This window comes from Leptonychotes weddellii, chromosome 6, assembly GCF_054177405.1.
Source record: "Leptonychotes weddellii isolate Sample4059 chromosome 6, ASM5417740v2, whole genome shotgun sequence".
NCBI lineage: Eukaryota > Metazoa > Chordata > Mammalia > Carnivora > Phocidae > Leptonychotes > Leptonychotes weddellii.
In genome coordinates, this window is record NC_138374.1 from 128013970 (window position 1) to 128041062 (window position 27093).

General features: G+C 38.2%; 1 protein-coding gene across 1 annotated transcript in view; it reads right to left on the reverse strand.

Annotated features, from left to right (window-relative positions):
* RAB3GAP2 (RAB3 GTPase activating non-catalytic protein subunit 2) overlaps nt 1–27093 on the reverse strand; it is a 77299-nt gene that overhangs the window by 43562 nt on the left and 6644 nt on the right. Inside the window, exons 2-4 of the mRNA XM_081823210.1 lie at nt 16458–16519; nt 1519–1642; nt 556–637 (exon numbers count right to left, since the gene is read on the reverse strand). Coding sequence (XP_081679336.1) covers nt 556–637; nt 1519–1642; nt 16458–16519 — 268 coding nt within the window. The remainder of the gene's footprint in view (nt 1–555; nt 638–1518; nt 1643–16457; nt 16520–27093) is intronic.

Consider the following 27093-nt stretch of genomic DNA (forward strand, 5'->3'; position numbering starts at 1 on the left):
CTGAATCCAAAGTCTGAAGTATCTTACTCATTCTCATCAGATAGTTTTCAGTCATAAAAATTTAGGTGAAAACAGGTTCCAGGTTAGCAGCTCCTTCATATAATCACACTAGAGAACCACCTTACTGGGTCATTTAGAAATGTGAATTTACCAACTTGCCTTTCTGAAGTACTTGTGAGTTTTAAGAATTAATGTAGCACTGTCCCCTTTAAGCACAAGGCCAATGCTACCCAAGCAGAGAAGACAATGACTGCCTTGGACTTTTTGGATAAATAAAATTAGTAATGAAGAACACAGGAAACAACAAAACGAGAAAGAATGGGATTCTCTCTGAGTTCTTCTTTAAATCTCCTCTGCAAACAGGAGTTTAAAAAAAAAAAAAGAAATCACATGAGTAAAATTTAAAATTTGCTGGCCAAATCATGCTCTATAACCTCTAAGTTGGGATGAATAGTCACTAAATATCCCAGTGATGAAACTTCTCACTTATAAGTAAAACAATTTCACATACACATTTAATGCACAGAGTAACAAAAAAAATTAACTGGTACCTACCCTTCTTCGACATTTAAAGAACCACTCCAGCCAATAGCAAATTGCATTTCTTCCTTTCCTTTATCGCTGTATTTCCATTTTGCTGAAAAAAATAGGTTATCATATAAAATCACTTTAACTATAGTATACTAAACAGTGATTTATGAATTTCATGGTTTCCCTTTAGAATGTGTACAGAATGTAATTATTCTATATTAATGGGTTTGGGTAAACACAGAAAAAATTTTGTAAGATTTTGATAAAACTCAACCCAGGCTACTTACTTGCCTTTAGTCTCTCCTTCCTCCAATTAAATTCATCTAATGTCCTAGTTCTTGCAGAATAAAGTTATTGATTCTTATATACCACCTCATCTCCCCATCTGTTGTATTTATAAAATGACTTTCATCTTCAGATGACAGAGAACACTTTTCTATTAGATTTACGCTATAGGAGGATAAACCTGCTTTTAAGACCACTCCACAGCCATTTAATATATGATCTGATTTTGATCAGTGAGGTTTTTCATCTTATGTAAACCTTAATTTTAATCTTCAACAAAAATTATGAACCGAAAATGTATGCCCCAAATAAGAAACTAGAGTCCAATGAGTTTTCAAATTATAGTTGAAAATCACCTCATTCACATTATTACTAAAAAGGTGTCAGCAGCCTTTTTAGCTCTGACTGCCCCTTGCAAGAACTGGGCAATGATCAGTTTGGCCTCTGACGGGCAACAGAGCCACAGTTCAAGTATAAGCAGTCAAGAAAGAAAAATAGGAAACAAACAATAGAAAGAAGGAAAGAAAATACACACACACACACAAATAAAAAATGTTATACAATATGTAAAATACACTATAGACTATAAGACCACCATACAACGCATCCAACATAAATAACATTTTTTCTTTCTATCTAATCCATTTCTGTCCTACTCTATGCATTAGAATAAAGTACACTGAAAATAACAAGAGTACTTACGCACAAGAAAAACCGCTTTTTGCCCTCGAGCTATAACCATAAGATCATTGGTTGGAGACAGGGATAAAACACAATCTTGCAGCCAGGAAGTTTTTTGTGTTTTGCAAGTATTTCCTTCTTCTTCCTGTGGGTAACAACTTCAATTACAGTGTATGCAAAAATATTGAAAGTATTGCATCTCAGCCTTTCTGCCTTGAAGGACGAGGGGGAACAAAAAGGAAAAGGAAATCTTCCCATTTCTTTTTAAAAGTCTCAATAATATTCCTTATGAAAACATGTCAAAGACCCGTAAAGAAAATAGCCACCAAAACTAATCTCAGTTTTGAATATTAATGCAAAAAGTTTTAACATAAGCACATATAAACCAGTAAGACATTAAAAGACTGTCACACAGGGATCATTCCAGGAATGATTCACTATTAGGAAATTTAGTGAATAATCCAATTCCAGAGATACCACTAGGGTATCTGCAGCGACACAGCAAAGAAAAAATTATCTGATGCTTATGACTGTCGAATCTGTAAAAGTATTTGATAAACTTGATACTCTTTCCTTCATTTGAACTGGAAGGTGTTTTCATTTTTAATTGAAAAATTATTTATAAAATAATTACAAAGAGGAAAATCCCCATGGTTAAGAACTCAAGAGATCTAAAAAGGTCTTCTTTGCAAAGTCTCTCTCTGACTCTAGTACTCTAGCCTCCTAGTTGTTCCCTCTAGAAACAACCAGTATGATCAGTGATACTTTGTGAACATACAAGCGAATACATGACTCCCCTTTGCCCCCCTTTTCTTATACAAATGGTAGCACATTATACACATACTTCTCTACACTTTTTTTCTCTTAACATATATCTTAGACTTCATTCCCCAGGAAGTTTATTTTTTAAAGGCTGCATAGTATTCCCATGTACAGACACACCGTAAATTATTTAACCAGTCCCCTATTGATGGACATCTGCGACATCTACACTCTTCTGCCGCCACATGATCATACAGTGAATAACCTTATACTCTTGTCAGTTTGTGCGGGAGTATATTAGTAGGATAAATTGCTACAAGTGAAATTGCCAGGTCAAAGGTAATATGTGTTAGTAAATTTGCTAGATATTTCCAAACTGTGCTCCAAAGAGGTGGTATTATTTTATAATCTGATTAGCAAGTTTTGAAAGTGCTTGCTTCCCCCACAGACTTTTCAAAAGATGCTTAAACTCTGGATCTTTGTCAATGTAACAGGTGAAAAACGGTATTTCAGTATACTGTCTTCTTATTAATGAGAACAGGACAACCAGTCTATTCCTTTCCTTTGCAGATTTCCTATTGGGTTGCTACTCTTTTTCTTCTTTATTTGTATATATTCTTTACATACAAAGAAAATTGGCCTTTTGAACATAAGAGTTGTAACATTTTCCCAGTCCGTGTGGTAGCTTAATTTGCTCCATGTAGAAATTTTTTTAATGTTATGCAGGTAAATTATCCATCTATTCTCTTATAGCTTCTAAGCTTTATGTCATGCGGACTCCTACCTCAGCCCTACCCAGTGGCTCTTACACTGAATTAATCAGAGGGAAATGGGGAGAGAGGGGAGGAGATGCAGGCTGTCTTCTTCCTGTCTTTTCCTTTCTTTCTTTTTTCTTTTCCTTTCTTTCTTTTCCTTTCCTTTCTTTCTTTTTTCTCTTTTCCTTCTTTCTTTCTCTTTCTTTCACACATTTATGCTTTTTAAAAAACTTAGCAAATAGAAATCAAATTGATCTGGAACCTTCTTCTTATGCAAGGTGAGCAAGCTAAGGAGGCTGCATGCACCCTCTCTTGAAAGAAGAGGAAATACTGGAAAAAGTCCTCATCTTATTAAAGCTCTATTTTTCTACGGAATTTAAAGCTATCCATCTTGCTGTTAATGTGTACTTTTCTACATACAAATAAGGGAGAAAATTAATCCCCTAAAGAGAACACTAATAAGGTAAAGGTTAGTTGTAGTTCATTTCTCCTTGAGCCTATAATTTCTGTAGAATAGTCTCTGTTCAGCCTGCATGCACCCAAGACTCCTCATAGTGGCTCACTGGTGAGCTGAAGGCAACACTGCCCTGAGTTCCCTGTCCAATAACAGAGATTCCAGTTGTACCAACTTTGAGATTCAGGACTTTTCAAGTGATTAGAGTAGCTCTTCTTCAGGTAGGTGGCTAGAAGCAGGGCAAGTCACACAGGGATATTTAAGTACTGTGAGAAGAAATCAGAGGTGCCTAAAACTCTTTCTAGTCTCTGACCTTAAAATTTCTATCTCAGGGCAATAAAAAAGAATCAACACACTGCTCCAGAAAAAGGATACAGCTCAAATTTTAGCAAGTTCTATAAATCAGGTTTTTTCCTTTTATCACACTTCCAAAATGATATTCAAACAATAGATCCCAAAAATTATCTAAAAGTTACTTTCCATTAAAGCACATTATTTCTGTTTCTGTCCTATGCTTTCAAGATAATGCCACTAACAAGGATTAGATCTACATGTTTATATTTGCTGAAAAGACAAAGAGTAAAAGAAATACAAAGATGCAAGGCATTTAAAGCCTACCTGGTTCAAAACCTCATTTTATAATAAAGAAAACAGGGTCTGGGGGAGGTTAAAGATTTGCTCCCTGCCATAGAATCAGTGTCAGAACCCAACTAGAACCCAAGCTTCCTGATATTTAACACAGGAGGGTCATCAAGACCAGACTGGGGTTGGGAAGTTATTTTTTAAGTTAAAAAAAATGTGCACACGAGAAAGAGAGCAGATCTGACCAGAGAGCTTTACTGCTCAAAAAATGCTTTATTGACTGCAGGTATCCTCAAGTCCTTTTGCTTGCACAAACAACAAAAAAAATCCTCCTACTGGAAGTAACTCCTATCTAATTCCTGCTGGGAGAGTAAAAAGTAGCCAGGTTGGGGGCAGCAGGAGAGAGGGAGAGGGGGTGGACGTTCCCAGACTAGCCCCATGTCCTATTTCTCTAGAAAGCCATGAACTCAACCTATCTGAAGGCCTAGAGGCAAACGAGCCAGCAAGGAGCTGCTGTCAAAGCAGAGTCTGACAGTGTAAGGTAAAAGGAGACAGTGCAGCACAGGTGGGTGACGAAGAGCTTGCACTTGATCTTGAGGATACCCGCAGTCACCGAAGCTTTTTTTGAGCAGTACGGCTATCTGGTCAGATCTGCTCTCTTTCTCGTGTGCACACTTCTTTAAACTTAAAAAATAACTTCAACGAGTAGCAATAAAAATGATTTTAGATTTTACATCCCAACTGATTTCAGTCACTTCCTCCCCTCCCCCCGTCCCTTCTTGTCTCCCCCTCCCTCTCCCTCCTTACTGCTCCATAAAGAAACAGACAGAAGTTGCCCAAAATAATATCTACGCTTACAACCTGGGATGTACTCCAAATTTTCAAAATTCTATTTTATTTCATTATTTTATTTTATTTTTTAAGATTTTATTTATTTATTTGACAGAGAAAGAGACAGCGAGAGCAGGAACACAAGCAGGGGGAGTGGGAGAGGGAGAAGGAGGCTCCCGGCTGAGCAGGGAGCCTGATGTGGGACTCGATCCCAGGACCCTGGGATCATGACCTGAGCTGAAGGCAGGCGCTTAACCGACTGAGCCACCCAGGTGCCCCCTATTTTATTTCATTATTTTTAAAAGTACCGGTCAAGACACAGTAAAGTGATATCCCCAAAAGTCAAGATAAACAGTTTGAAATACATTGCTCTAAGCCAAGATTTCTCAGTACTCTTGACATTATGAGTAGGATAATTCTTCATGGTACGGTAGTATCCTCAGTGTGACAACCAACACTGTCTCCAGACATTGCCAAATGTCCCTTGGGGGGCAAAACTGCCTCTGGGCTGAGAAGCACTGCTCTAGGCAATACAGGGTAGAAGCAAGGCTGGGGGATGGGCCAGGGAGCCCTAAATTAGACTGAGGTGATAAAGGAACCGGGTAGGAGAGCAGACAAATATTCACAGCAGAAATACAAACTAAGAATAAGGAGTGTGGGTCTGTCTGAAGTAGTTCCTGGGTCAGATTTTTCGGGGGAACCTCAAGTCCAAGCAAAAGTATCTGGATGAAAGTGTTGGTAGAGCAGAGATGAGGAAATCCCCTGGATCCCAAGGAACTAGCACTGGGTTTTACAAGAAGCTTACACAAAATTTCCAATTCATCAAGACAGCTCAGGCAGGAAAGAGGGTCTAATAAGAACACTCTATGAAGTCACACAGAGCATCAGCACACATTCAGTGGCTAACAAGATGCAAGCTTACCATTTTGCTTTCTACTATAAGGGCATTTGCCTACCAAATAGGTTTTCTGAGAACCTTCCCCACAATAATGGGAACTATAGTCACTAATACTGTTCTCCTGAAGCTACTGATTCACCATCATTTGACAAGGTAGTTAATTTCCCAAGCAACACATGAAATTAAAAAAAAAACTAACAAACAAAAACAGCACTACCAAGGACTACCTTGGCTTTCTGCAAAAAACTAGTACCTACCTGGTCACTGAAGTTAACATTAAATTTATCCATTAGCTATAAAACAACCCCTGCTTGGGGGATGGAAGGAGAGAACGTAAAATTTTATTTAAATGTGACCTAAACTTCAAGGAGTTTTCTTTGAATTGAGACCAGTAAAAATGTTTCTTAATATGCACAAATATTGAAGTCACCACCAATGAACATTATAAGGAATTCTGTCTAAACAATTAGAGCCATAACATATATTTTAAAAAATTTATTTCTTTTGATTTTAAGCCCACAAATTTGTCAACTGATTATTCTGTCACAATGCAGCAGATGGTAAAAAGCTGCAGTAATTTAACAAGCCTTTCAATTATGTCTGGCCTCTACAGAGCTGATAAATTACCAGTCTGTAAACATAGTGGCAAATGGTTTTTGGTGTATCAGCTACTGTGGTGACTACATGGCCATTGATGTAGCCAGAATCGTTTTTCAAAGGTTTTGACTTTAGCATAGTAAGTCTATCACCTGCAATTTATACTGTCATTGTGCTAACTTTCATAGACATTTACACCTTACAGTGGTGGAGAGTAAAATCCAGTGAAATCACAGAGTAGTCAGCACATTCAATGTAATTCTCAAGTCATTTACCACCTAAATCGTAGACATAAAATAGTCACATATACTTTTTAAACCAAGAGACCTAAGTGCTGCAGTAATTCTGAAACACAAACAGTAAATGATGCTATACAAATAGGTTTTTCTCGTTTTTCTAGTCTGCGATTAACATACATAATGCTCAGTGTTTCTCAAAATTTTTTTAAGGTAGCAGACTTTTCATTCCCAAACAAAATACTGTACAAAACTTCAATATTATGAAATAGATTAAAAACAGGGATGAGTATCTAGCTATACAGCACCTTGACATAGACTAAAATTCTCAGATGAAAGCTCTTAAGGTCTTTTCAAAATTAAAATGGGGGCAAGGCAAGAACTCTTCCTAAATTTGATTACAAATCTGATTACAGACAAGCCAAAGGAAAAAAATTTACAAATATAATTACTGACAGAAACCTACAACTCTAATCTCCTTTTTTAAATTACTTTTCTTCCTAACCTTATGAAGTTAACTGTAATTCACTAACTCTTAGTTTTACTTGATCAATTCAAGTAGGATTAATTCTATTATTTACTTTTAAATTGTACATATATATATATACCCATTTTTATAGAATTTTCTGTGTGCCCATTCATCCAACGACTCAACCTATATACAGCCCCAGCAAAATGCCTACATTTATAACCCCTTAAAGTTAATAATGATAATTATTCTTAGATGTTAGGAAGTTGTTTATTTTCCTTTGTATTTTTCTGAAATACCTGAATTTTTGTAATAATCATTTTTTATAAAACAAATTCATCATTTTTAGTAGAAAATTCATTTCACAAATAATTGCAATTAACTCCAAACCTGAAAAGCGTACTTCTCTATTTCCTGAACAACTGTCTAATACTAAGCACTAAATTAGGCACCATAGGATATAGGAAAGCACCAAACAATTCCTGGTCAAAAACTTAATTATCTAGTTGGACAAACAAGACGAATAAGCAAGAAACAATTAGCACCCAACATAAATCAGAATACTCTAATAGCCAAACTAAATGCTATGGGCCTTAAATTGCTATTGGTGTTTATTAAAAAAACAGATGAATAGTACACATTCCCCAAAAAGATTTATAAGTGAAAATGTGAAAAGGTGACCAACAATACTCCCATCTTTAAAAATGAAAATTTAAACACTGAAATGACATTTACACCAATCTGATTTAGCAATAATTAGTTTGATACAAAGCAGGGGTTAACAGTTTCAAAAAATACCCGAGAAAAGCAGGCCTCTGTTAAAAAACAAAAAAAACCACACTCACCTCTTATAGTCTTTGTTTCTCAATATTAATAAAAATAGGGGTGCAGAGAAATGTTTTCACAAAATAAACAACAGCAATAGTCCATGATAAAAAACAACTGGGTCAGAGCTGTTCTCATTTCTGTAACACACAGTAAAGAACAGCAGTCTCATATTAACTGCTCTTTGGAGTACAAACTAGTGCAGCCTTTTGGAAGCACCAGTCAGTAATTTCTATTAAAATTTAAAGTACATATACCTTTTACTTTAGCAATTTCACTTTCAGAAATAAATTTATTCTAAAGGAAAAATAAGAACGGCTAACACTTATTGAGCACTTACTATGTTCCAAGTACTACTCTAAGCACATCTCCTACAACCGCCTTAACGATCCTATGGGTCTGATAGTGTTATTGGTCCCACTAACAGGAATGAGGATGCTGAACTCAGAAGTTAAATAACTTACTCAAGACTTCATGGTCATTAAGGAGCAGGGCTAGGAGGGAAATTCAGGCAGTCTGACTCCATCATGATGCAACCAAGATGCATGGCAGATACAAAGATGATTAGCATTGCTTGTGACAGGAAAAAACAAAAAGAAAAAAAGAGCCAACAAAAGCTAAATGTCCCTCAACAGGGGTATGGCTACATAAATCACAGTACATCTACACAAATGAGATATTCAGTATCCCTTTAAAAGAACTAGATGATTTACAGGTGCAGATATGGAAAAACCTCCCAATTACATTAACTGGAAAAAGGAAGGGGTAGAACACGAAGCCCATAGGACCTTCCGATAAAGAGAGGAATAAACACATGAATTTTACCCTCACTCTCCCCAGTGTTCTCAACCCCACTAAAAAGAGCAGTAACAGAGTTTAAAGGCAAAAGCCAGTAAGGGCAAAAAGAATGGGGAGGGGAGCCGCAAAATTCTGAGAGCCAGAAAGCAGAAGGGCAGGTGCCAACTGATTTCCCAGTCCCTAGAAAACTACCTTCTAAAAACTGAAGGGAGGAAAGAGGAGCAAGAAGCCCAGCCACACACAGAACTGCCCACAGGCTTAGGAACGGTACCAGGTCCCGGAGGAAGTGAGGGCAAAGCCTGGTCTGAGCCGCAGTCAGGTCTCCAGACCCCTTCCCCCACTGCAAAGTCAGATCGCTGTCCCTCCCCCTCCCTCCCTGGCAGAGGACAAGGAAGGTCCATCACTAAGCCAACACAAACAAACTACCCAGCAGGAGTGCCAGAGGAGAGCAGATGCAAAATAAAATGACCAACTCTAAGCAAGAGCAAGGAGAAGTCGTAGTTAGCTACAATAGGGAGACTAAAGATAGGTCTCCCTCAAACACTTAGACATAAATAATGCCACCAAGACTGAGCCTGAACTACTTGTTGATCTGTGGCCAAAGACTGAGGAACTACTTACATTCACCTTTGTTGGCAAACAATCTTTCAACTGCACTTTTCACACTAGCAAACCAGAATCTACTAAAAACAAATTAATAGCCATGTAGACCAAAAGTTTTGAAGCCCCCAAAAGAGGCCAAGGGATTTTATTTTTTTAATGTTTTTTAAAGATTTATTTATTTATTTATTTTGGAGAGCGAGCATGAGCAGGAGGGGCAGGGGAAGACGGAGAGAGAATCTCAAGCAGATTCCGCACTCAGCTCAGAGCTGGATACAGGGTTCAATCTCAGGACCCCGAGGTCAGATCTGAGCTGAAACCAAGAGTCAGAGTGCACCACCCAGGCGCCCCAAAGCCAAGGGATTTTAGAAACAGGAGGAATGGCAGAAAGAAGGATCGAGTTACACTGAAAGCCATGGGCTAGACCAAGATTTCTGAACTCTGGGACAAGTGACATTTTGGGCTGGACAACTGTTTGTTTTGGAGGGCTGTCCTGTGCAATGTAAGATGCTTAACAGCATCCCTGGCCTCTATCCCCTGAAATGTACCGCCCCCCAAATTGTGACAACCAAAAATGTCTCTAGACATTGCCAAATACCTCCTGAGAGGACAAAATCATCTCTCCAATTGAGAATCACTAGGCAAGACCCAGCCCGTATTAATGTTAACAGGAAGGTCATTGGCAAAAGGAGTATTTTAAGATTTTATTTATTTGAGAGAGAGTGAGAGCAGGGGGAGGAGCAGAGGGAGACGGATAAGTAGACTCTGTATTCAGCACAGAGCCTGACCCAAGGCTCGACCTCAGGACCCTGAGATCATGACCTGAGCTGAAACCAAGTCAGATGCTTAACTGACTGAGCCACCCAGTTGCCCCACAAAAGTAGTATTTCTAACAGTCAAATGCCAAAGTCTCAGTGAGAACCCATCTCAGTAAGAAGAACCTCTGTAGCCACTTCCCTCTTTGTACAAGAACTTAAACCTAAAACATAACTTTAGATAACCTGAGTGCTCTCCTCTGCCTCTGGCCAATCTGGTGCTTATGTCTCTTGTGCAGTAGATGACACTAAAATAAGGCAAAATGTTTTCCAGAATTATCCCAGATTATTAATGTTCTAAGAATCTCTTATCAGGTCATGCTATATCCTATTTCTCAGTCTGTAAACAAACATTTCTCTGGGGCCCTCTATCTGGCCAGCATGCTTTCCTTGTTAATCTGCTAAATCAAATTGCCTCTGTAAACTGTACTATATCACTTTCTGCAAACAGATGGAACACATTCTAACGTGTCTCTTGAATGGAAATTTTCCACACTTTCTACCTTCACTAAGGGCCTTGACCCAGAACCTTCTGTGCTTCCTGTTCCAGAAACCACTGCCAAGGAAATCCTTGACTCTATACTTCCTACCCTTTGGACTCAATACACCAATGAAGGAAAGCTCATTAATCTGCCTTACAACTAAAATTAAACCTTGTCAAGCTTCTTCCTTAACTGCCTCGATTTCCATTATAGCATGAGGGTAGGCAAAATATCCCCCTATAACCACTTCTTTCCCAAAGCAAACAAATTATAATCCCAACTAAAAGCCCTTGTAACACTGTAAAAAACACAACAAAGCTATTCACTATTTATTATAGGACCATTAATTGGTAGATGTCCTAGTACAACCATCTTCTTTTCCAATTTCTCCAAGCAAGACACTATCTCTCACGATGTCCACTTAAAATTAAGTTAGTACAGAAGATCTTTTTGCCTTTTTTTTTTTTTCCATCTTGAAAGTCTGTTTGCCCTTTTAATTCTTTAGTTTATTTACTCATGGGCAAGTAGGAATTCCTTAACCCTATTCTTCACACTTGCACACATAAGAGTTATGCCTGACATGGATCCATTATTTGGGGCATTTTTACAGACTCAATGGTATCCTCTCTAAATTCATGTGTTGAAGCCCTTGTCCCCAGTGTGACTGTTATTGGGAGGTAAGAAGGTAACTAGGTTCAATGAGGTCTGAGGTCATAAGGGCAGAGACTTAATCTGACAGATTGGTTATCCCTGTAAGGGGAAGGGACACCAGGACTCACTGCTCTCTCTCTTTGCACACAGAGGACAGGCCATGTGAGGACATAGTGAGAAGGTGTCCGTCTGCAAGCCAGGAAGAGGGGTTTCACCGAAAACCAACTCTGACAGCACCTTGATCTTGAACGTCTAGCTTTCAGAACTGTGAGATGATGCATTTCCGTTAAACCACCCAGTCTGCGATATTCTGTTATGGCAGCCGAGTGGACTCATACGGACATGAACTATCTACAGGAGAAAGACATTTGTCCTCCTCTCTAACTGAAGCCATCCTTAAAGTTCCTAAGCCTACCCATGTCACGGATGAACACTGTCTTGGCTGTGGCGGCTCCCACTGATAAAGGGTATTAGAACATGCTTTCTTTATTGAGCACTTATTACAGTGGACATCTCGGAATCACAGAAAGCTAAAGAGGCTTCTCCTTTCTTAAAAAAAAGCCTTGTCCATACTGGTACTAAATCTTTCTGATTATAAAAGCCCTCCACACTCTCTTCTGCCATAAAAATGAGAAACTACTCTCAAAGAGCTATAGGCTTGTGGAGATAAAAGCACCCTGAAGTTTTCGGCATTCTCTGCTGGATGCGACAACGCCGCTTGGCCTCCAGGTCAGCATCCAGGGCAGTAGCTGCTGCTGTTCTCTACTCTGAGCCGCCCCGCCTGTGGTTCACCTACACACCACCGCGGCCCCCCGAACACCAAAACACACCAGCTCTCTAATGTCAGGCTGCTCTCCTCTGCTGGTCAGAACCACAGCCCAACGGTGGAGAACCCTATCACTGTTTTCACAGTTACAGCACCCCGACACAGCCATAAATTGATTTCGAGACCTTTCTCTTGTTCCAATACTGGCCTCATCTTTAATGTGGACAAGACCTACCAGTGAGACTCTCAGGGCAGGCAGGTGTTGAGCTTGCGGTCTGTTCCTAACAAGGGACAGCGGAAAGTTCCCTCTCCATCCTGATGAGGTGGCTATATCTCTTACCTTAACTAGAGCGTGCAGTTCATACATCTGCCAAAATTTACTCTGATTCTTGTTATGCCTCTAGAGCTGGCTATGCCTTTGGAGTTGTTCATAATCCTAGACAGCAGTAGAAATAACAGAAGTCTCTTACCTCAGCTGTGTTAACATTCTAATAGCACTGGTATAAAACATTTTACTCCGCAAAACCTCATACTGATGTTATGTGTGGACAATTCTAGATGATGCTGCAGTGTAAGGCAGAAGTCATATCCTTTTCCCCTGGCCACACTGCCATTTTTGTTCTCATTCACCAAACAGTCTCCCTTAACAAAGATGCTGTCTTGAGGACAGGATCCAAATTCAGAGAAGCACTGTTAAATACAGCAAGATCATTTTAACACCCAGGTAACGTCTCAATATCACTGTCCTGCCCCACTTTTGTTGTCATTCAAATACCTTCTCCTTCACCATGTACGTAAAATCATGACAAGGTACAAGGGTTCATAGGAGGATAATAAGAATAGCTAGGAATGACTGGTACACCCAGAATTGTTGTCAACTCTTTCACTTGCCGTCAAATCCGCTGTGTGAGCACATCAGTTAAGACAAAGAGAACAACAAGCTACCCTCATCCATGAGGACCATTGGTAAACATTCAAATCTTATCCAAATGAAGAAATGGGCTACATGTAAGTTAATGTATTTTGGAATGAGTAGAAGCATATTTCAGCTTTTCACTGACACAGTTAAAAGATGTTATTCCTAGATTTAGGATATTCTTGCCAATAAAGAGAAGATGGCACACTTTAACAGATTTAAAGGAAGTCTGTTAAAACATACACAATCTAACTAGGAATCACTGTCCCCATCGCCCAGAACCAGCTGGAACAGTGGCGCATCAAAATGAAATACTATAAAATAAACTGGCCCATGACCTTAACAAGTATGAGAGGCACAACTAATAAAAAGACCCACTACAGTCTATTCCACAGAGCAGCGAAGGTGAGCTTTCCCGAACAGAAATAGATAATGTGGTTTCTGATCACATTTAGAATTCCAAATTCATAAAGCTTTACCTCAGGCCTATTGCTTCTCTGACCCCAAATTGTAGTTGCAGTAATTTTCTACTGTATTAGGTTGTAATACCATAAGGAAGTGTACGCTTAAGGAAGGCACACTGCTAGATGAGCCGAAAAGCAGGTCTATGACACCCAACAGTCAACGAACCCCCTTAAAATTAGCAGAGAAAACATAGCGGATGTTCATGAGGAAAACTAGCCTCACATACAACTCCTCAACTACGTCACTCACAAGTAAAAATCCGTTCCAAAAAGAACCAACTATGCACAGCAGACACTTTAAGATGGGGGCCCCTGGGTCTGTAAGTAAGTTCCATAACTCAGCACCTGCACCATCTTAAGTATTTTACAATAACTGTCCCAGGGGAACCTCCTCTTCTTTTTTTCTTTTTTTACAAATGCATGTGTCCACTTTAACATGCAGTGTCTGTGAGGTAATTCCTGAAAACCTCACACTTACTTGGGAGCTTGCCATATTATAGTCACTAGCTATAGGATTCTAGAAAATAAATACTAAAAGTAAATGTACCCAACACCACATGCAAAGTAGCTGCTAGTTACACTACCCCTTTCTGAGAAATTCTCAAAGCACAGCCATCTCCCCCTGAGAGGTTAGCTCATATCCAGCCATGCAGAGCCTCCAACCTTCTTTACACGTACCTCTCCTCTCCTTTCCTTCCACTCCCCACTCTTGCCATAGCTAACCAGACTGCTGGTGGTGTCCGGCCAGAGGGCAGCATTGATAGGTAGACTGACATCCCACATAGTGGCCTGGCATGAACACTATGCCCCACCCTCCGCAAATATCCAATACTGGATAGTGATGAACAGACCCCATCAAATCCTCATATGAGCTCTGGGTGTGAAACAAAGAGGAAAAAGAATCCAAGATAAATGAAAGATACAAATAACAGCCACGAAACAGTCTAAATCGTGAGAAAGCAGAAGCCAATCAGCTGTAGTAAAAAACAGAGACAGAGGACCGCTGAGTCTCCATGTTGACACAGCACTAGAGGGGCAAGGAACGAGGTGTTTGTTTGCTAAAGTGATGCCATAACCATGTTCCTTGAGCTGCATTACATCCTATTCAACACATCCCAATTCTCCAGGAGGTCTTCTGCAATGGTTTCCGGTTCCTCATCTCCCCTTGGAGCTTTTCTATAAATCTGTATGACATTAGCATGCTCTGCTTCCTACAACACCATGCTCCTTCACTTCTTCCCCAGACCTATTCTGTTAGTCTTCCCCAACTCAATAAACCACACACCATCCATCCAGCTGCTCAAGCCAAATATCTGGGAGGGTTTAAAAAAAAAAAAAAAAAAACTTATGGATATTTTCAAACATTGACAAAAATGAAGAGAATGGTACCTATTACCCAGTCTTGGGGAGTATCAATATCTTATTAAGTATGCTTTACCTATTCCACACCATATCCCAGATCAAAGAAGTTAATCCTGATTTTATTTTTCCCTTCAGCCCTCACAACCAACTTATAGGAAAGTCTTACTGTTATTTCTAAAACTTATTCTGAATCCATCAATTTCTCATTTTCACTGATATCACCTTAATGTAAGCCACATCATTTCTCAACTACACTATCACAACAGGCTCCTAATTGGTCTCCCTGCTTCCGCTTTTGCTTCCTACTTCAACTCCAAAAAGCAGCCAAGATGAACTTTAAAAATGAGAAATCAGCTATGTGTAGTTTCCAATCGCATTTAGAATAAACTCCAATTTCACAAAGCCTTACCTCAGGCCTGCTTACTTCTCTGACCTCATCTCATAGCCTCTCAGTCCTGCAAAGCCACACTGGCCTTCTTTATGTCCTCTGAACTCCAAGCCCAGTCCTGCCATAGGGCCCCTGCATGAGCTGTTGCCCTGGCCTGCAATGCTCTTTGCCAGATCTTCACCACACTGGCTCCCTGCTGTCTTTCAGACCTCAGCTCAAATGTCACATCCTCTGAAAAGCCTTCCACCCAAGCTATGGTAGTCCCTTGATCACTTGCTACCACATCACCATTTGAATCCTCTATGTAACTTTGATTACCACTATTTGATACTTTTATCTCTCTTTTTGAAAAAATTTCTCTCTCCCCACTTAAGTATAAGCTGCTGGGAACAGGGATGATTAGGAGACCTATCCAATATGTATGTTCATTCTTCTTTTTTCATAAAAAATCCTGATTTCGTTCAGATATCAACTCCTCCCCTATAGTCATGGGCCTCAGGAGAAGCAGACCCTTTAATCCTCCAACTCCAGGGAATGGCAAGGCTGACTGATGAAAAATCTGATATCCCTTGCCAGTGACCAGCTCAGAAATGAGTGTCTGGCGTTATTCTGGCCAAGAGAGATAGGCAAGGTTCTCTAGAGGCTTCTGAAAAAGTTGTTCCCTGCTCGTGTAAGAATCACAGAAAGCCCTAGTCTTTTTCTCCCTCTGGTCATAAATGAAGATACATGGTGCATACCCCATCTATTAGAAGAACAATCTTTAGGATGAAGTCAACACTACCATATATGCAGAGGAGACAGAAGGAAAGAACTTACGTCTTTGATGACATAGTTGAATCTCCTGATCAACCAATCTATGAGTCAATACTACCCTGACTTCCTTCTATATGAGCTAATGAATGTCCTTATTATTCAAGTCAGTTTAGGTTAGATTTTCTGTTACCATAGGTGAAAATACACACAGGGATTTCAAGTACCTTACTCATGGGCTATACTTGCAGCACCTAGAAAAATGCCTAGAATATGGTGGGCACTTAACAAATATATGTTGAATGAGTTAAGTGGAGGAGTCTAAAATAATAACTAATGAAGGAGAAAGAATCCTAAAGTAGTTATTCTCTGTTTAGTCTGCTTAACTATAAAGTCATTAAATCCTTAAGAAAGGTATCTACTTCAGTACTATTAAGCAAGCACAAAGATGTTCTTGATGAAGGTTTTAAAATGTCAACCTAACACTGGAATATGCCACCATCATTACAAACGGAAAATGCCACTTTCAACAAGCATGCACACATTTATAAAAACTTACAGGTTCTTGGGGGTCTGTTTCTTCCCATGCTCCCCAACCATCATCTTCCCAGTTTGATTTACCTATTATTAAAAAAGATGAAAAGTGCTTACATGAAATACAGAGCTTGAAATATTTTACTAAACATTATCTCTAAACATAATAGAACCAACACCTAATATATAAATATTACATAAATATGTATTATATAAATATAATGCTGGTATTAAGGAAGAAAAAAAGGTAAACTATACAACAGCAGGATTTTGCTATATGTAATAATAATTAGGAAACATTTGGCCTGAATTTCCAAATCTATGTAATAGTAAAACTGCAAGTTATTCGGATCTTAAGATATTGGATATCAGGTTCATCCACATTTAAACCAAACCACAAAAGTGAATTTTAAGAATCTTTAAAATGACAAATATTTGTTCCTCAGACATGAGACAAATTAAATATACAGTGACAAAAACACATCTAAAATTCCACACAGAGGTCTTCATGTAACTTATCCTTTCATAAGACAAGGTATCAATGAAAAAAAAAAACCTGAAGTTTGAAACAAAAGATCTACGATTTCTGATATTTTCCAATACTCTGTGATTTCTTACACATAAGAACAGTTTCTCAGATTAAAAGAAGATGTTCAACAAACACTGAAACAAAGAATTAAAAATCTCATAGGTATGGAGATTATGATCCCTTATACTGCTCCTATTAACTTGTTTTTCTATAATTATCTTTGAGTTTCTCTCTTATATCAGAAAAGGAGGAATAAAGCTATCACTTTTTGAGCAACTACTCTGAGACAAATATTAGATATTTTATATATATTACCTCAAACTAAATTAAAAAAACAGATAAAGTTCAAAGAAAATGTGAGAACAGGCCCTTACATAACTATATATTTAGGCCCCAGAATAAGATTGCCTAGGTTCATATCCTGGATCTCACACTTACCATCAGGTTACCCTATGTCTGAAAGCTTTACTTATCTCCATAAAAGCATGGAAAACAGAAGTGCTTACATCTAGTAGGGTTGTTACAAGGATTTAAAACAAAGAGCATACTAAAGTCCTCAGTGCCTGATGCACAAGTTCTCAATGCTAATCTCAAGATTTAGCCATTAAAATATAAAATCTAAATAAAATATTGTATTTAAACCAATCAGCTTCAAATTTCTAGGGAAGAATCATTTTAAAAGATGGGACTGAACCTGCTATCTAGGATGCTTACAGTAAGAAGGACACAAATACAACTTCCAATTATATATAATGTTTTAAAAGTTGCTAAAATGAATTACATATAGATGATAAGAAAGTTAACAGTCTGGTATTTGGAATCATTGCTCAATTAGCTTTGTGATAATATTCTCGTCTTTGGTACTCAAATACCAGGTAACTACTTCCTAACATGCCAAGCACATTGCTAGCCATATATTAAGTCCTAAAACATCTGATTAGCACTGCACAACTTACAGAAGATTTCCATATACGTGTCAATTAAATAATTTAACAAATACTCTGTTAAATGCCATGTGCCATGCCCTATAGTAGGAACGGAGAAAAATTCAAACATATTCCTTGTCCTTAAAGATTCTGTGATCTAACGTAACACATAACTATAGTACGTGGTGAGTACTGTAACAACTACCATAAAAGGGATGAGTGAGAGAGATGACAAAACACAGGGAGAAGTCACCTTAAACTAAGTCTTTAAAAAGCAGTGAGGAACTTTTCAAATATACTTGAAGAAAAGGTCAACATAAGGAAAGGCAAAAAGGGGTAACTCACATATAGGAGTTATCAAGCAACAACTAACATGTATTCAGCATTTCTATGTGTCTAAGTGCTTTATAGACATTAATTCACATAAGCAAGACAAAGATTCTCTATCATCCCCTTACTACAATGAGAAAACCAGATTACTTAGTTTATATAGCTTCACCAAGATCACAGAGGATTAAGTGGCAGAGTGGGGTTTCAAATCAGGGCTTCTGGAGTTCCAAAGCCCATGCTCACAAGTATTCTGCTATACTTCCTTCACCTATGGCTTATGAAGAGGCATAAAAATTAGGAAACATGGGGCTTACAGTTAAGGCCAAAGCGAGATTATTACATATTATTTTAAAATAGAAGCATTCCCTCGATATCAAGATTTGGAAGTTTTTTTCATAACCTGGAAAATTACAGTTTGTTCTTCGGCAATCTAATTCACTTAGGCAATTTCTTTATTCTGCTAATTTTTCCACTACACCAAAAACAACTGCCTTATTGTGGGCTGATGGCAACTAAGCCATCCCATCTACAGAGTTTTAGAAAATGCTGTTTTTCTTGTTCGAGAAAGCAAAGCACCTCAAAAAGCTTATCACTCTAAAATCCGGGTTTTGGTTTTAATATTGCTATAAAAATAATGTATCAAAATACCACAATCTCAGAAAGACCCTGTAGAATTGCAAGCACTTCATGGGGCCAGCTAATGATTCTTCATTCATTCATTCATTCATTCATTCAACAAATACAACATCTTTTGTGTGTTGGCCACTGTGCTAAGTGCTGGAGAAACAAAAGCAAATAAGCCTTCAAAGAGCTTACTTGGTGCACATAACCTCTGCTGAATGCTGTACGATACTATGAAAAATGTGTTATTTCTCCTCTATATTGGAATAAAAAGTACCTGACTCAATTCACAAATGACTCATACAATCAAACACAAGACACAGCAATTTGGATTTCCTGCCCCTGCAGAGATCCAGGATCTCTTAATGCCGTAATTCAAAACATCCAGGAAGAGAAGTCCTTGAGAAATACTTTCTTTATATATTTGCGTTCAATCGAAAGTTTTTTTTCCATTTCTCAAGGCCCCTGACTGAGAAATTTCTATTAACAAGAGAGAAAGGGGACTTAATCAGGCATCTCCTCCTATCGGGAATACATTTTCTAAAGTCATCGTACAGAGTTTAAAGGAAGGTGAAACAGAACTATTAGGAATGTTAAAGATGTGTTTGAGGGTTGGTCTGGAATCCTAAGTCTATTTATAATACTATAAGAAAATGCATTCTAGATTCTAGTCAACTTAAAAATGGAAAACATTTATTTTCTTTTATAGATTTTATCTTTTTGAGAGAGAGCGAAAGATCACAGGAGAGGGAAAGGGAGAAGCAGACTTGCCGCTGAACAGAGAGCCCGATGGAGGGCTCGATCCCAGGACTCTGGGATTATGACCTGAGCCAAAGGCAGACGCTTAACCTAGTGAGCCACCTAGGCGCCCCAACATTTTTTTTTTTTTTAAGGGAAACATTTGCAAACTGGGCATTACCTTTATGTCTATTTCTACTCTGTGCTGGTAATATAAATTCTGCAGTCTTCTGAGGTCTGTTGAAAATCATTTGATACTATTTTGCAGGCTGCTATTTGACAGCTACTGTCCGCTGTTAGAAAGTGTTGGAATCTTACCACTGTACCAAGGTTACTTCTTATGCCTTTAAACTATGCAAGCAGGCCAAGCACATTATTGGGGAAAAAAAAAAAAAGAATGGTGTATATTAAAAAATAGCTGATGAATGTCTAATCAAGTTGTCATTCAGGTGAACAATTTTATTCAGGCAGTCTTTCCCTCTGGTAACTTTTCTATGAAGGTTGGTGTTCTTCAGTTGATCCCATTATCAGTGTTTTTTAATTGATCCTTAATCAAGGTTGTGGATAACAAAAGCAACGTATTTAACATATATTTAAAAACTGTACACTGTTTAATGTCAATATGAACCATTAGTTTAAGACCTTAAGATCTATAAATTCTACGTACTCATGACAAAATAACACTAACTTTTTATTATCACTTACTATAAAGAAAAGCTACAAATAGTTCACCATGATTGTCTTAGAATAAATGGATTAAAATTACCCTGGCCCATAGGAGTTTTTTTGGTAACTCTTTTTGCAACTTGTAACAAAATCACCCATAGGAGATTTTGAATTTTAAATTTTTTTTTTTTTTAAAGATTTTATTTATTTATTTGAGAGAGAGACTGAGAGAGAGAGAGCATGAGAGGGGGGAAGGTCAGGAGGGTCAGAGGGAGAAGCAGACTCCCCGCCGAGCAGGGAGCCCAATGCGGGACTCGATCCAGGGACTCCAGGATCATGACCTGAGCCGAAGGCAGTCGCTTAACCAACTGAGCCACCCAGGCGCCCAGGAGATTTTGAATTTTAATACTAAGCTGTGGTATAACTTAAGTGGTAAATCAGTTTAACAAAGTGTATTATAGAATAAGGGCACCAGAACATACAACTCTTCAGGGTGGTTAGGGTCCTGTGTAAAAATTCCAAACACTCCACAGATCACTAAATCATAAAGCCAATGGCACTTACCCAGTTTGCTCACTGAGTTAAGTAGCACTCATTTCAGTCAAAGGCTAGACTAAATTATAAGGTAATTTTAAGTGTTTTCCTCATTTATTAAGTAAGAAGCAAGCACCCAATCTCTGAAAAGCAAATCTTTAACTGTCATCAACTTCCTATGTCTTTGATTTTGCTGAAGTCCAATTCAACAAAATTGATCAAAAAACTAAGAGAATGAGATTCACACTCACTGCCTTAATAAAGCCAGAGTTACTGTCTCTTCTGCAGCTTCCTTTCTCTCTAGGTAGCCTTAAAAACTCTGCAAGAAATGCAAATAATGGGGGCGCCTGGGTGGCTCAGTCGTTAGGCGTTGCCTTCGTTAAGCATCTGCCTTTGGCTCAGGTCATGATCCCGGGGTCCTGGGATCCAGTCCCGCATCGGGGTCCCTGCTCTGAGGGAAGCCTGCTTCTCCCTCTCCCACTGCTCCTGCTTGGGTTCCCTCTCTCGCTGTGTCTCTCTCTGTCAAATAAATAAATAAAATCTTAAAAAAAAAAAAAAAGAAATATAAATAATGAATTAGGGATGACTGAAGTTTCAGGGTTGGCCTCACCCTGCAAATCTGAGGCAGACTGTCCATGGATTACTCTAAGAACACTACCTTCAATGATAAACTTTAATGCCAATCGAATCTGATCCTAAATATCCTTTTTTCCTTTGACTGCCACCACCCTTCTACTCTCTCTCCAGTTAGACTCTTCAATCATTGGTAGGCACTTAGCAGCACTGTCCAATAAAAATATAATGCAAGCCACACATTCAATTTTAAATTTACTAGTAGCCACATTTTGATTTATTTTTTAAAGATTTTATTTATTTATTTATTTGACAGAGAGAACAGTGAGAGAGGGAACACAAGCAGGCGGAGTGGGAGAGGGAGAAGCAGGCTCCCCGCTGAGCAGAGAGCCCAATGCAGGGCTCGATCCCAGGACCCTGGGATCATGACCTGAGCTGAAGGCAGACGCTTAACGACTGAGCCACCCAGGCGCCCCTAGTAGCCACATTTTAAAAGAAGAAAAAAAAAACAGGTGAAACTTTAATAGATGTTATTTAATATAATACAGCCAAGATATCATTTCAATATGCAGTCAATGTTAAATTATTCAGGAGATATTTTACTTTTTACCCCCTACTAAGTCTTCAAAATCTGATGTGTATTTTACCCTTAAAGCACATCTATTTGGTCTAGCCTGTCACTGAAGATGACTATTGTGAACTGTCTAGAGGAATTGATAACATAAGCATAAACTGTTGTTCTTATCATGGTCAAGTTCAACATTTTGCCTGAATGAATAAAACCAGTGACTTTATTATTATTATTATTTTTAAGATTTTATTTGACAGAGACACAGTGAGAGAGGGAACACAAGCAGGGGGAGTGGGAGAAGGAGAAGCAGGCTTCCAGCCAAGCAGGGAGCCCGATGCAGGGCTCAATGCCAGGACCCTGGGATCATGACCCAAGTCAAAGGCAGACGCTTAACGACTGAGCCACCCAGGTGCCCCTAAAACCAGTGACTTTAACTTCAACATGTAAAATGTAACTACATCTCCTTCTGGAAAGAATTTTTTTCCCTGAAGAGCTCAGATTATACTGGTATAAAAAAAACTATTCAGTCTCTTACTATCTGATAAATGATACAGTCATTGAAACACAGAGAAAACACATTTTAATTCAGTCATCAAAAATTACAGATGTCTTTTTTAAGGATATTTCCAGTGAATGAATTATTCCACCAACAAAAGCTCAAATAAGAAATTCAATTTCTGTCTTCCATAGCTCTTTTTAATTCCAAAAATTTATTGTGATTTGCTTCTGAACAGTCTGTCCTCATAAACTGAGTGTGTTCCTCACATAACAAGAACCTGAAGCTAGAAAGGAAATTGAATCCTGAAGTGGGCAATTAATTTGGCACTATTTGCCTTTTCCAATATGAATATGTCAAGATCAAAAACTAAATGAGAAACTGAAATCATTAAATGTTAGGAAATGAAAAACTTAATCTCCATGGTCTAATAAAAGATCTTATTAGCACAGAAGCACATTCATTTCCACTCTTCTGAGACAAGAAAAAATGGAAAATGTACTTGTTTCAGTAAGGAGCAAAAACCTCTAGAACCTATGACTTGTAAATAATTCAAAAACTTCAACAAATTTTAGCCAGTTCTTCTTGGCCAAGGCAAAGAACCCATCACGTAGCAGTACAAAGTAAAAAATAACTAAAGAATAGAGAAGCTGCAGGGCGCCTGGGTGGCTCAGTCGGTTAAGGGTCTGCCTTCGGCTTGGGTCATGATCCCACGGTTCTGGGATCGAGCCCCGCACCGGGCTCCCTGCTCAGCGGGGAGCCTGCTTCTCCCTCTCCCGCTCCCCCTGCTTGCGCTCTGTCTCTATCAAATAAATAAATAAAATCTTAAAAAAAAAGATACAGATTAAAAAAAGAGAGAAGCTGGTTAATTTCCTATGCTTCAGAATTATTAATCTTTTTCTTTTTCTAGGGAAATGGGAAAATAAATTTCGTATTAGCATATTCTTTTCAACACATAAAAATACGTAGCAATCTAAAATGAGGCCATCCCATTTCAGCAAGCAGAGTTTCTTTCTTTCAAACCACCAACACTAAATAATACTAGATCTTTAAGGGCCCTTTCGTTTCTAGGATTCTAATGACCCCTGTTGTCAAATAAGTGACCTTACTGGAAGGTAAGGGTGTGCCATTACAGTATGTGGGTGAAGGTATGTAAATAATGCTAGCTATTGCTAATTTCTGCATATTTTAAAGAAGCCAATTCAACACTATTATTTAACCCATTCTAATATTCAACTAGTCCCTGTGAGAAAACTTTCTTTATATTTAAATTCTTCCAATACCAGCTTAACTTTGCTATTATCTGCTGCTTTTTAAAAAATACAGATAAAGCCTGACAATAATCTAATCACATGAGAACAACTGTTCACTTATCAGAAAAGCCAAAGTCAAAGGAACTGATAACACAAAATGACAACGAATGTGTATGTAAATAGGCATTTCTATTCACCATGGATAGGAATGAACCTGACCAATTTTTAGAGTAATCTGGCAACTGTAACCAGCATTTAAAATGTGAATTTCTATTATTCAGCAATTCCAATCCCGGAAATGTACATGTAGAAATACCAATATCCTGGGTGCCTGGGTGGCTCAGTCAGTTAAGCACCTGCCTTCAGCTCCGGTTGTAATCCTGGAGTCCCAGGATGGAGCACCACATCGGGCTCCCTGCTCAGTGGGGAGTCTGCTTGTTCTTTCTCTCTCTCTCTCACTCACTCTCTCTCTCAAATAAATAAATTAAAAAAAAAAAATACCAATATCCTACATAAAAACATGCATAAGGATGCTTACTGGAGCATTTTCTTATAGCAAATATTTCGTAAATAATCTAAACGTTCATTGATAGGGAAATAGTTAAATATAGCCTGGTAGTCTTCATTGGAACACTGTGCAGCCATTAGAAAAAAATGCTATAGAGTTACATATACAAACTCGGAAAGATGTTGACGTTATAATAAGTACAACAAAAAAAAGTTCCAGAATTATATTTTACAAGAATGAGATAATATAAAATTAAAAATAAATACCCAAGCAGCAGGTCTCAGAGCATTCTCACCATAGCAGCACAACAGAACTTTCTTTGATGATAGAAGTGTTCTAGATCTGTGCTATCCAGTAAGGTATCCACTAGGCATATGTAGTCAATGAGCACTTGAAAAGTAGCTAGTATGACTAAGCAACTGAATTTTTACTTTTATTTTCTATTAAACTTAAATTTAAATTACCACATATGACTAGTGGCTACCATACTGAACAGCATAACGCTAAAGTTATAACACCTAGAAGGTGGGATGAGTAGCCAGAAGGTGGCTTTCATGTCTTATTTAAAAAAAAAAAAAAAAAAGGCAATGTGATGACTAACTACGTCTCTCTTGACATTCTCTCTTCTGGGCAATTTATATGTGAGACCTAGGCTCACATGGTACAAAGAAAAGTGATCTGTGTTTGAAAGACTCTCTGATCTTTTCAAAGGCGAAATGTGGGCACAGCACACACCTAAGGATTCTAGGATTCACTGAATCAAAGGATTCAATGATTCCTTTGCATGAGGAAGGTTCATTTAGGGTCCCTATAGTTCCAAATGGTATTAGCACAGTAGTCATAAAAAAATACTTGTCCTTATAATTCCAGGACTGTCACTTTAAACAAAATTAAATAATGCCTGAGGAATACCAATGTAAGATTACCTCCCGTTCTGGAATACTGCAATGGCCACCCAACTGGTCATTCTACTTCCACTTTCACTCACCACTCCCATCCATTCTTTCTTTGCTGACATAAAAATGTCTCCAAAATATTAGCTGGTTAATATTCTCGGCTCAAATTCCTTTTTTATAGATTGCCACTGCTAACTCCAGCAAGTTTCAAACTCCATCACCATTGCTACTGCCTTAGTTCTGTCTTTACTTCTGAAGGCCCGCATCTGACTTCTATAAACATCTCCCAAAATCACCTACCTCCAGCTTTGCACTACCCAACCTATTCTTTTCACAGCCACCAAATCCACCTTCCATAGCTCAAATCTTGAAATGCTATGCTTTCACTTAAAACCATCAATGGTTACCCTCTGCCTATAGCAGAGACTCCTAGTAAACCACAAATAGGTTACAGGTGAACCAAGATATTAATCCTCTCATCTCTCAAGACAGCCAGGTAGGGCTTGGAGCTACTGGAACTTCCAGCAGGTCACTTCCCACCATGAGCAGCTTTATTTATTTTGTATGACCAATCTCTCTATTACCATATTAACTGACATATTTATTATGTTAAAAACATAACCTAACATTTACCATCTTAACCATTTTTAAGTGTACAGTAGTGCAAAGTATATTCATATTGTTGTGAAACAGATTTCTAGAACTTTTTCATCTTGCAAATATGAAACTCTATACCCATTAAACAAGTCCCCTTTACTCCCTCCTCCCAAGTCCCAGGAACCCCATTCTATTTCCCATTTCTATGAATTTAATTACTTTAGTGGAATCATACAGCATTTGTCTTTAGCATAGTGTCCTCAAGGTTCATTCCCATTGTAGCATGTTGTAGGATTCTCTTCCTTTGTAAGGCTGAATGATATTCCATGGTGTGTGTATGTATATATATACACACACATACACACACACCCCATTTTGTTTATCCATTCATTCATCAATAAACATTTGGATTACTTCTACTCCTTGGCTTTTGTGAGTAGTGCAGCTATGAATATAGGTGTACAAATATCTCTGAGACACTGCTTTCACCTCCTTTGGATATATACCCAGAAATGAGATTGCTGGGTTATATAGTAATTCTGTGGGGGTTTTTTTGAGGAAATTCCACAATATTTTCCATAGCAGTTGGACCATTTTACAATTTCACCAACAGTGTAAAGCTCCAATTTCTCCACATCCTTGCCAACAGTTGTTATTTTCTGTTTTTGGTTTTTTTAGTAACAGCCATCCTAATGGATGTGAAGTGATCTCTCATTATGGTTTTGATTTGCATTTCTCTTATGATTACTGATATGGAGCATCTATTCATGCTTATTAACCATTTATATGGCTTCTTTGGAAAAATGTCTATTCAAGTCCTTTGCCCAGTTTTTAATCAGTTTATTTTACTGTTGAGCTATAGTTCTTTATATATTGTGGATACTAATCCCTTACCAGATACATGATTTGCAAATATTTTCTCCCATTCCATAGGTTGCCTTTTTACTCTTGATCCCATCCTTTGATTCACAAATGTTTGAAGTTTGATACAGTCCCATTTGCCTGTTTTTGCTTACATTGCCTGTGCTGTGTTATATCCAAGAACTCATTATGAAGTCCAGTGTCATGAACGCTTCCCCTATGTTTTCTTCTAAGCATTTACAGTTTTAGTTGTTATATTTAGGTCTTTAATTCATTTTGAGTTAATTTTTGTATATGGTGTAGGACAAAGGTCCAACTTCATTCCTTTGTATATGGATATGCAGTCAGTTTTCCCAATGCCATTTGTTGAAGAAACTGTCCTTTTCCCCATTGAGTGGTCTTGGTACCCTTGTCAAAGATCATCTGACCATATATGCAAGGATTTATTTCCAGACTCTAGCCTACTGGTCTGTCTTTATGCCAGTACAAATTTGATTACTTTGTTCTGATGGTTTTGATTACTGCAGTTTTTGTAATGTTTTGAAATCAAGAAGTCTGAGTC